Source organism: Eptatretus burgeri, chromosome 4, assembly GCF_056783735.1.
Source record: "Eptatretus burgeri isolate ZD-2024b chromosome 4, Ebu_testis_v1, whole genome shotgun sequence".
Classification (NCBI taxonomy): domain Eukaryota; kingdom Metazoa; phylum Chordata; class Myxini; order Myxiniformes; family Myxinidae; genus Eptatretus; species Eptatretus burgeri.
Genome location: NC_140964.1, coordinates 27,894,365 through 27,906,675, shown reverse-complemented (window position 1 = coordinate 27,906,675; position 12,311 = coordinate 27,894,365). Strand labels below are relative to the sequence as shown.

The following is a 12,311-nucleotide window of genomic DNA, read 5'->3' as shown; positions in this document are numbered from 1 at the left end:
GTTTATAGATGTGTTTAAACACGGGTGCCAAGAATCTCCCCAAAATTGCTTTTTTTTTTTTTTTACAAAAGCCCACAGACTACATGCAATATGCCCTGGTTATATATATATATATATATATATATATATATATATATATATATATATATAGTTGTCATTGATAATGAATGACAACCAGATCAAACTACATATTTGCAGTGAGTGGTGTTCTTCGTCAGATTTCATCCCACACGCACTGAAACTAACTTCTGAGAGTGGAACTGAACTTCAGCATCGAAAAGTAGCCAAAAGAGCATTACCAATAGTTACAAGGGAGACAAAGTTAAATTTCAAAAACACACATACTTGAAGGAATTATCAAAAAAATTTTTTAGCACTTGAACACTTCCTTCTCTCTTTCCACTATGTTCCTTCCATTCATCAATCATTCCCTTGCTTGTTACATCCACTTGTTGTCCCCACTATTTCCACAATGGATTTCTTTCCTCGGTCGCATCATCTTCCCGCTCTTCCATGAACCTGAACTTTTTTCGTTTTTTTTTTAAATGGTCTAAAATATATGGGCACCAATGACCGGGTCTGCTTTCCTATTGAAATGCCAACATAACATGCCAATGATCTGTTCAGTTATTGGACAGATGATGATGAATGGGGGTAGAAACCATCATGGGTACAGATGAAGGATGACTTGAATTGGTGTTTACTACCAATGCAAGCCTTGGAAAGCAGAGTGCAGTTGAGCACTGCAGAAGGAGGTTCCACAAGTAGAAGAGAGCAACAAATGAATGGAAGTGAGCAGTGAGCTTGAATTTTACGAGTTTTAAAAGGAGGGTCGTTGCTGGAAGAAAGCGTTCAGGGTGAAATAGCAAAGGGAGCAAGACCTGAGGAGCAGAAAAAGAAAACAGAAGGGACACCAACCTGCGTGCAATGAGACAGCACCAGCTCCTATGTATATGCTTCTTTCTTGGGGATGCCACTGATGTTGAGAACATTGGATTTCACTGCATCCAAGAAAGAAGAGTGCGAGTGTAAACACCAGCCCAAAGGAGGAGCGGTATTACATTATGCAATGGGCAAGGGTCTTGTAGGGCATGGCAAAGTCAAATTTACCAAGGAGCTAATTTCACTATAAACCAGCAAATGCAACATGAACAGATTTCCAAATAATTTATGTAGGAGTAGCCATGACTTGCCTTTGGGGCTCCGCAAATGGTTGCGTTAAGACAGACAGTCAAGACATTTCACAGCCAATCATGGACCAAAGGAAAGACTTAGCTGCTTCTAAAGAAATCATTTGAAGTTACATTTACGACTCAATGGTGTATTTTTCATTTCAGGAATATAAAATGAAAACAAAAAGATCAGATCGAGTCATACAATCTCATGCTTTGCATTCATAAGTTCACCATTTTCTCTGATAACTGGGACAGTACTGCATTCAAAATGCAAAGCTGAATGTTGAAATGAACTTGTAACTTGCATAAACTGAACTTCTGTACGCATTTCACAAAAGTCTTTGATTTTACGTTGTGTTTCCAAAACAATGTTTGTTACACTAGTGGGCACACCTTCCTTCGAGTACCCTTCTCGGCCCACCATCGGTTGGCAATGTGTTGCAGCAAAGTCTTGGAAATGCACTTTATAATTTTTTGTCATTTTTGAAAGAAATTTTATTGATCACAACATATCATATCGTCACCCTCATAACAAAAGTGCCCAAGTCATTTTTTTCCAGTTTTTGAGATTTTCTGCTTGTCATCTATAGCCATGATGTAATCATAATAACGAGTAACAATATTTGTGTTTCATTTAGCTTCCATTAACAACTCTGTGCACAAGAAATAGTGAATAAATATTCGTTGATGAAGAATTGCTGCAGTTTTTTGTGTTTTTCTCAAAACTGGAAAAAATGACAGGCACTTTTGTTATGAGGGTAACAATATGCTATGTCAAAAGAAAGGAAGATGATTTGTAATACTGACTACCACCAAAGGTGGTGCTATTTCCACCATATCAGTTTTGGAGTTTTGGTGACATAACCATTTGCTCAATTATAGTATGAAGAAGATTGGCAATAAGTTGACTGAAGTGTCCTCTCTTCCATCAGCGTAACATAATTGAAAAATACTTAAGGCAAATGTTTTAAAATACTACATATTTGCAAGAATAACATCTCCCCCAAAAGGTGTGCGTATTTGGTAAAAACAGTAAAGTGCATGAGCTGTGACATGAAAATAGTGGAACCAAAGAGAATAGGTAATGCAATGAGTATTTATCCATCTCAAGAACACTGTACCTAAAAAAAAATAACAAAAATTGCCTAAAAAAAATAAAAAATAAAATTATCGAAATTAAATTTCAAAAGTATGGAGGTAGAACTGCAACAGTAAGTCTCATAATTTTTTTTTTTTTTAAAGAAAGAACAAAACAAAGCCCCGTTGGTATTCCAATGTATATTACTGATTTGAAATTGGAGTGTGTTCAGAAATTGTTATCTGTTACTCTACTGTGGCTGCATTCGATCTTGAGAACTGATAAAATAACTCGAGTGCTTGCAGACTCACCTTGTGCAGAATAGAATTCAACTGCAAACTACCACCATGGCACTATGCTGGCATAGTGTCAGGCTAAGGAGAGCAACCTTTCTGAGACAGTCCGCAGATGTTGAAGATCCTATGATGCCTTTCAAAAAGAGAAGGCCACTGTGATAGCAACCTGGCTAAATGAGAAATTCCTGGTTGTGAGGACTACACAATTACATCTGTCATAATATTCATATATATATATATATATATATATATATATATATATATATATATATATATATATATATATATATATATATATATATACATACACCATTAACAAACAGTTCTTTCATCCATCCATTGGGACCACACTCTGTGCAGAGCGTTGGTGCTGCCAAAGTAGTCTCCTAGGCTATTGGGCACAATCCTGGACAGGTCGCCACTCCGACGCAGGATATTCGAATGGCTCAATCATCCCAGAAAGCTGGTACTCATTTTGCCAACCTCAGAAGGATGACAGGCTGAGTCAACCCCACCAGGTATCAATTCAAGGCCAAGCAGGATTTGAACTCAGGACTTTCGGATCCCAAGCTCACCACCCTAACCATTAAGCCAACACCAGGCATAACCAGTTTTTGACAAAGAGAAAATAGATCAGCTATTATCTCATGAAAGCAATGACTTAAGTGATGAAGAGTTTACAAATCATATTCACTTGGCAATGATATCCTGCATGATAAGGACAAATGATCTTCCAATTGGCTGGCAATTTCTAGTCAATGGAGAGTTGCATACCTACTGCTGCAGAATGAAATCACACATTCCTTTCTGTGCAAGATGATCTCAGACTCATTTTGTTTCTGGCAAACAAGCTAGAGAAGTTCAGTACAAGCAGCAACTGGCCTGCAATCCTGGAAGATTTATGCCCAATGGGCTTGACGTAGCAAGTTCAGCAATGTTTCCTTTTGAAAAACCTGGCAGAGTGAGGTGGAAATTACCAAGCAATCCTTGGGGAACATTAAGATTCCACATAAAAACATTATTTCATCAAATAAAACTCTTTGAATTCAGTCACCATGTTTTGGATGATTTATGCTTCAGCTAGCACAATGTGAACATAATACACAACTAGAATGGTACTCGGTAGAGCGCACACTTCCGACAGGCTGAACAGTTTCCGTTTTGTTGCCCACCGATAGGCCAGATCGACATCCATACCTGAACCAAAATCTAATCAGCTTGCTCTTGTCACCTACTGAGTTTCAGCCTAATCTGTCCATAACTGCTTGATATATAATGCTATATATTATTTTGACCCGACCGCTCAATGGTGATGAATCTCTCCACCAAGTTTCGTCTGAATCCATCTATAACTTTGAGATACCCTGCTCACAGACAAGCAGGCATGAAAAAAAAACTCATTCCACCTTCGGTGGCTGGGATAAAAATGGAGTAACTTTGACCCTGTCCCACACCCTCCCCTCCCCCCCCCTTTCCCCAACATGATAGCTGCAGGGTGTTCTAGATGTCATAAACACTGTACATATTTCTTTATGAAGAATACATATATATATATATATATATATATATATATATATAAATATTTTTAACCCATTTGTAATCTATTCTGACATGTATTAACTTGTATTCCCAAATTAAGCCAACATAAGGGAAGTACAAGTAGCAACTGATGGGTTCAAAACAACCAACAAGACAAACCCATAAGAACATCATTTACGAACAGAGTGCACCAAGACATAAGTAGCTCTGTAAAATGGTCGTCCACATGTGGTTTTCTTTCAAAACCTTTTGGCAGCTTTGACAAAGGCAAGTTGTTCTTTCTATGCACAGAACATACATCTCAACTTGTATGTCACACATGGTGTGTTCTATGCAAACGCACGTTACATTTAAAGTACATGTTGAACTCGGTTGCTATTATGAAGTGGCACATCTCGGTCACGATGGATTAGTAGTCACTTCTCGTGGGCGGTTAATGATCCAATCAAATAGGAACGATCAGACTCAGCTGGCCAACGCTTTGCTTTGCCACTATAGAAAGAAATCCTGGACGGAGAAAAAGAGGAAAAAAGCGTTTCATGAATGACAAGCATACCTCGGGGTGAGTCATTGCCGAGAATCAATCAACTGTACAGGAACAGGGAGACCAAAACATGGCTCCATCGAGAGAACTTGGAAGGCTACCAAGATAGCAAAAGATTTTGCAGAAAGAAAACCACTGGAGTTTTCCCCATCTCTGCCATTTATGTTCACTCGTTCTTCGTGCTTCTCCCTTCTGCGATGATAGAGAACAATTGCTTTTGGGTGGGCAAACACCAACCCGATCAAACCATAAATATGTATATAAATAGGTGAACCAACTCAAATGCATATGGCCTTGGTACGAGGTTGTGCCCAGCTGTCTTGGTCAGACGTTACGTGATCAAATGGTCATCTGACTCCCGCCGAGCGCCAAAACAACATTCTGCGGCGGATGAAACCCTGGTCAACAATATCTTCCACCAGACTTTCCACATTAACTTCACTTGTTTTTGTAAAGGTTTTTTTGAATCATTTAAGGTCCATGATTCACGTGTTCTGAACGAACCCGTGGCATAGTTTCCATTTGCATTTTTTGGATCATCCTTTTGCAACACAACAGCATCACGTGCGAGGCCTGGCACCCGAATTGAAGAAGCAGTGGAATGCCGTTTTGCAGCAAAATAGGGTTACGCAACAGAGGGTTTAAGATGGGAAAGAAGGGTATTAGTAGAGCAAAGATGCCTGTGACAGGGCCAAATGTTTCCAGCCCATAGACATAGGGTATTAGTAGAGCAAAGATGCCTGTGACAGGGCCAAATGTTTCCAGCCCATAGACAAACAAATCAGATGCTTTGGAGATGCTAGAAACCGGATTGGCAAAATATTCATTTGCACAGAAATGTTCGTGTTGGAAAAATAAAATAAAAAACATTTCTCAGTTACCCAATCTTTTGACAAGTGATGCACAAAGGCTCCCAAAGAAAAGCGAGATTGTGAAATTGCATAGTTTAAGACTTTTCCAAAATGGCTGTAGTCATGGATGATCATTCCTTTGTGTTCCAACTAATTGATCTGTGAGAAGCACAGGCCATCTGCATAATGCATACAAAGGTAGGCAGAGTGGTCAATCATAATATAAAATAGAAAGGGAAGAGGGGAACATGAGAGAAAAAGGGAGGATAAGGGCGGTGGAGTGGTAGAAGGGAAGGTTGAAAAAGAGAATAAGGCAGGGAATTGCATTCCATGGAACATTGTTCCATTTCACTCATGTTACTTTGGCACAATTATCCAAAGTGTAACTGGAAAAAATAAACAAAAATTCCTTCCAAGGAAGCAATCTGTTACCATAGAGCATGCGGCAAGGAACTGGACTTGGCATTAAAAGCGACATAAATGTTTTGGAAGAAGTGCCTTTCAAGGATTGATCCTGCTTTTCGAGATACAGTACTATTGTTTAAAGTCGGTCTCCAAGTTTTCCACGGTTTGTTTGTGCCGTATCTAGCTCCAGCTGAGGTTTGACCAACCTTATGAGTTTGAGTTGAATATTCCTTTTATTTCCCTGTGAAAAGGCATAAATACAAAGAAGAAGAAGAAGAAGAAGAAGAAGAAGAAGCAATTTTACTATACTGTACTATATCAGCATTTTACTTGTGATTCAGAGATCCAAGGTCCATAAGCATTGTAGAATGCCGAATTGTCCTGTCTATTCATAACATCACTGGTGGGGCAAAGAAAATTGTGAGATAGGTTTGTTTTATAGTAACGAATTAAATTGAGGTCACATGTGGGACATCCTCCAATCGAGCCTTAGATCACAGCTTAATACATAAAATGGAACTTGCATTTAAAGGTGATCACATGTCAGGAGAACAGGATCTTGCGCAATTGGATGTTCAAAAAAAAGAGTGTGTCGATAACAAAAACCTGTCGATGCAAATTTTTTTCACTAATTCCCCCCCCCCCCCTTTACTCAAATTGGATGTCACTTTGCTTGGAACAAAATCCATACGACAGCCTCAATGACAAAATGCCAGCCTTCTCCAATATTCAAATGACCTCACTATAAGCAACATTCATTTATATAGTGGAGAGCATAAGAGCATTAGCTTTATAGAGAAAGTGCGTTGTATCCTTTATTAATAAAATGCGATATTTAATCTCATGAAATAAAATAATTCAATTTGCAACAAACCTCTTTATAAATACCACTTTTGGCAGTCGGGCGAGTCTATACACGAGCAGAATGCAATCTACATATTACGTACGCGGAGCAGAACTATTTTGGTGGCAAACCGTGAAAAGTGCAAATGGTTTCAATTCTTGACTAACGGTGGTGCATTTTGTGGAAAGGTTCACTCAAAACAGCCATCATGTTCCCAAAAACTATGCCATTACATCACCTTGTAGCATCTTCCGTCCTCTGTTATCTAGTTCTTCCATGAGTTTCAACATTTATCTGGAATAAAAAGCTTAGTTTCACTACAGCATACATTAACCCTATGCTTCATTTGTTCACGAGAACCATGTGTGAAGCTAGATATAACAAGTTCGAAACACCTGCTCATTGTTATACTGTGGCTTGGGACAATGGAAGGGTGGGGGGGAGGTACACCTGCTGTTCCTCACCTGGTAGATTCTCTATGGTATGTGGAAATTTAACCAGAATATAACTTTAAAGAGAAAGTGCAACAAAATGATAAAAAGTATTTTTTAAGACAGGTTGCTGAAACCAAGTTTGATAACATCCCACTCTCTCCTCCCTCGAAAAACCAACTTGGGTTTTTTTGCTTTGTTTTGTTTTTTAATTCCTTGCAAAACCATGCTTTTTCTTGGAAAAATTTCCTCATTTCAATTCCAGTAAATCAGCCCCATGTATAAGCCAATGAGAGCAGACAAAACATTCTCCCCACTTCCTCCCTTTGCGCAAGCTTGGCAGCTTCGATCACTGTTGCCGACATATCAACTTGGCCTTGCATTCTTGGCCATGTAGGCCAAGGGGGGCCCAAATATCAGTTTATAAACAAAGTGTTAAAGGATGTCAGAGAGAAGACGAGTCCTGCAGTTAAATTCATGAACAACTTTCCAAGAAAGATCTCGACCTGATCTTGCTAAAAGTCAATTGCATTGTTGTTAGCCCCTTTTATCAACTTTAAATGTTGGTGAAGATGTGGCATGTTGATTATGTAAACCAACAACCTGTGGTGGTTGAAAAGCACGTTGGTGCAGATCCCACCCACGCTGTCCAACATTTTTAAAAAAGCTATCAGGAAATGTGAACAGCAGTTTGAAATTTCTCATTAGTTTAGTCATACGAGAAGGGTTTACCAGTGGAAGCTTTCCCATGATACATGATACATGTGTGTCGAACACTATACAGCCTTTGTGTAGTAGATACTATAGGCACAAGGTAGAGCAAACGGAACCACCGGGCAATCCAAGCATCAGAAAAGTTCATAATAGAACAAGCATTTGAAAAGTTTTAATTTGCACCGTTACTCATTTATGATTCAAGTACTGATAACTAGTGTAGATGAAAAAAGTTGTTTGAAGAATGATGATTTTAATGAAATATGCATTGTAATTTGGATTTTCACAAAGTTAAGTATAGTCTGCTCAAGATAGCTTTAAACAAAACAAAAAAAGCCCATGTGGGTGGTTGTCAGAAATTATACACAGCTAATAAGAGGAATTAATAACCTGCTGCAAAATAAAAAGAGCAATGTACTCCACCTCTCCCACACATGGCCTTTGGGTAAACTACGCAAGGTTTTGTCAAATATCAAAACAAAAAAAAAACAATGAAAAAAAACCAAACAAAAAAACTTTCAATGGAAAAGATCAATCCCTTTAGAAGTAAAAATTATAATTTAATCCTTTTAGATTCTTCATACTTCTGATTTTGAGATTTGTCTGTCATTTTAGATTTGCTTTTTTGTTTAGGAAGATGTTTAACGAGTTGAGATTAAAAGTAAAACGTATGGAAAACAGGATCTGTTATTGTGTCGTCAAATGTACTCGTAAAATAAAAAGTTGCTTTACAAATGCAAAGTTTCAATTTTATTCAAAAAGTGAACAATTGTTTTGCCTTTTTTCCTCCAACATATATGTACAGGGTAATTGACATTTGCTTTGCACCCTCACAGCACCACTAAGGACAGACATTCGGTTTCATCCAACAACAGCGTAGAACTTATTTCCAATGGAGTTGTTTGAAACCAAGTCCTTATACAACAATATAATGAGAAAGGAGATGAATTCAATTTGATTGCCATAATTAAAATACAGGGCAGATTATTATTTCGTACATCGAAAACCTTCGCGTTTATCGATGTGCCGGGTTTCGGTTTGGCTGAAAAGCTCGTTTATCAGAAACTTAAAAGTTTACGTGCCCCCAAAGCAGCCAGAAAGGTCACAGCTCCAAAACCAGCTACAGCACACATGCCATTTTTCAGTAGAGTTTCTGGAGTGGTCTTCTTGTAGAAGCGGGCAAAACCTCCCTGTAGGAAATACACACAAAAGGACCTTGGCTTGAGTAAACTTCTGGTATTGCATACTAAAACACCACTACCCTCATCGATATGGTGAATTTGCTGACATGCATGTAGAGTTTTGATGGCATACATATTTAGGTGAGGTTTCCTCGTTCCATGATAATGACAGCATAGTTGAGACATCTGTTGTTGAATCATCCTTCGTGACAAGCTTTGATTAATAAAGCTGACACACAAGCGAGAGCAGTTACGCAATATTTAACCGAGATATTAGCTTCCTCGCCCCACCACCAACCCCCCCCCCCACCCCCCCAAAAAACCAAATGCTAAGAGGAATTCACATATTACCGATGCAAAAACCAACGTTTGACCATGACCGAAACTCCAACTCCTCACTTTTAACTTAACCCCCACCCACGCATTCACACCCACTATACAACCAGAAAATATGTACACTTCCCCTTTAAATATCATAAAGCAGATACGCAGCACATGTAGAAAATACAGATCAAAGTAGCAACGAAGATAAATGGAAACTAAATGCACCAATTAAATAGAATGCAAGGAAATGACACAATGGAAAATTGTAGAAAACGCAATTGGTAACAAAGCTGTGTCATCCGATTCTATAGCAACAAACTCAGGCTGTTAGGCAACAAATATGTATGTATATATATATATATATATATATACATATATATATATACATACATATACATACAAAACAAACACACACACACACACACACACACACACACACACGAGAAATACAGAGTTTGTTTGCAAAATGATGGTGGGTTTTCTCATCTTTCCAGCTTGTTGAGCAACGACTGAGTGTTGAGCAACGAACGACTATCATCGCACCGTACAATGTACCAAAAGAATGTTGTGGAAAAACTGCTCAAGTGCATTTTCAGACAAGGTGACCGTCATCTAATCACTGAAGCAGATTCGGCCCTATATCCTGCCACTCTGAAAAAGGACTGTTACCGTGTTTGTGGAATAAGGGCCAAGATGTGGTGCGAATTGCACAACTGTACGAGGGATTCGTGTCGCAGGGTAATGAACATTTTCATCCACCAGTTGGAGAAAGTACACATGTCGAAGGTGAAATGGCCATGTAGAACAAGTTTCGCAGAAAGTACATCCCCGTACAATAACTTCACATTTGCTCAATCCATTGTTACTTTATACATTTATAATTGTTATTGCCACAAAGGGACACACCACACTCATCACATAGAAGGGGTGGGGAAGGGGGAAAAATGATTTATTAATTTTTTTACTGAAAACACACGTGCCATGTGAGCTGGCACAAAAAGTACGGGAACTAGGGGTCCTGCAGCAGAACAAAGGACAAACAAGGCAGCAGCTGTTCTTCGGGCCACCATCGTTCCCAAGTCTTCACAAACCGCATCCACAAGACACATTTCTACACCAATTAAGGACTTGCAAAAAAATGTCAATAAACAATCCATTGAAAACAAACCACGTTTGACATTCATTCTGTGACGTCAATCGCACCACCTTGGACACGAACACACACAGTTCAGTTGTCAAGACGCTCACAATTGTCCACCTGCTCCTTCATGGTCTTGAGCCACGTTTATACATTAAAAGATCCTACAGACGAGATACTCGTTACTTTGGAGAAACGTTACAACAATTTTACTGGTAACAATCATCTTATGAGCATCTTCAACCCCCCCCCCCCCCGTTTGTCTATCTATCACCATGGTAACACACGCGCCCAAAATGAGATGAACGGCGGCACAAGACCCCGTCCGACCGCTCAGACAGAACACCCGAACACCAGGACCCACGGACGCGAGCCGCAGTCCCATGAACACTCACCCAGCCACCCTCTTGTCGTATCCAGCCGTCGTGCTCCACGATGAACTTGGCTACTTCTTGTACCATCAGGTCGATCTCCTCCTCCGCCGGACCTTGGTCGTTCAGGTCCCGGGAGAAAACGGCACAGAAGACGATGAGGGCGACGATGCGACCCCAGTTGACTTCCCGATCGGAGAACATCTCTTCCGCGACCTTGCGAAGCCGGAGGGCCGCAAACCTTCCGTTGATCGTACTGTGCTCCTTCTTCAACTTCCGCACCATCCCGCTGAAGGCCTTCTCGTGTTTGGACAACAGCTCGTCGCCGATCTGGCACAGGACGTCCGCTTCGGGGGTGTGGACCCGCTGCTTGTCGGGGTAGACGTGGTGGATCATGTAGGCCTTGGTCACCGACAGGGTCGCGGAAAGAAAGGAACTCTGCTGCGCGTCTTGGTCTTGCGACGACTCGTCGTCGGTGGAGTGAGACCTGGAGATGGCACACGAATGGTTTTCTCCGATTTCGGAGCCGTAATGGTCAACTTGCTGACGTCGGAGGTAATCCTCGCGATGAATTTTCTCCGGTGTCACACCGCAAGAGAGATGAAAGTTCATCGCTTGTTCCACCATTCCTGTTTCTAGTATGGGGTTTATAAAATGGTTTGAGCAACAAAAATAAAAAAAGCGAGGAAGGTGAAGGCGAGCGTATAAAATGGAGGCGAGTGGGCGTGGTGCAAAAGAGTGGGCGTGGTCTAACGACTGAAACATGACGTCTCAGACGCCGTTGGCCACGTCTCCAACCTTTCGTCAATGCATTTTATGAAGGTAATATAATAGGAACTTCTTGTGATTTGCTCAAAGGAGCACAGGAGCTTGGATACAGGAGTAGGTCATTTGACCCATCAAGCCTGCGCCACATATACACCGTCGTATCGTGGGGGGAGGGGGGTAATCCTGGGGGGCGGGGGGAGGGGTAATTCTGGGGGCGGGGGGAGGGGTAATCCTGGGAGGAGGGGGAATCCTGTGGGCGGGGGAGGGGGTAATCCTGGCTCCTGGGAGGAGGGGGAATCCTGGGGGCGGGGGGAGGGGGAATCGTGGGGGAGGGGGGAGGGGTAATCCTGAGGGTGGGGGAGGGGTAATCCTGGCTCCTGGGAGGAGGGGGAATCCTGGGGCGGGGGGTAATCCTGAGGGCGGGGGAGGGGTAATCCTGGCTCCTGGGAGGAGGGGAATCCTGGGGGCGGGGGAGGGGGAATCCTGAGGGGCGGGAGGAGGGGGAATCCGGGGGAGGGCGGAATCCTGGGAGGGGAGGGGAGGGGAGTGGGAATCCTGAGGGGTGGGGGAAGGGGGTAATCCTGGGAGGAGGGGGAATCCTGAGGGGCGGGGGAGGGGAGAATCCTGAGGGGCGGGGGGAATCCGGGGGAGG

The 12,311-nt window shown here is 41.4% G+C and overlaps 1 protein-coding gene across 1 annotated transcript; it reads right to left on the bottom strand.

The window, feature by feature from the left end:
* Positions 1-8,614: 8,614 nt before the first annotated feature.
* LOC147027687 (induced myeloid leukemia cell differentiation protein Mcl-1 homolog) lies at positions 8,615-11,609 on the bottom strand. Its single transcript, XM_085877239.1, has 2 exons — positions 10,916-11,609; positions 8,615-9,067 (listed from the first exon to the last, which is right to left on the bottom strand). Exons 1-2 carry the CDS (start codon positions 11,516-11,518, stop codon positions 8,936-8,938), a joined length of 735 nt encoding a protein of 244 aa, XP_085733365.1. The 5' UTR covers positions 11,519-11,609; the 3' UTR covers positions 8,615-8,935.
* Positions 11,610-12,311: the final 702 nt, after the last annotated feature.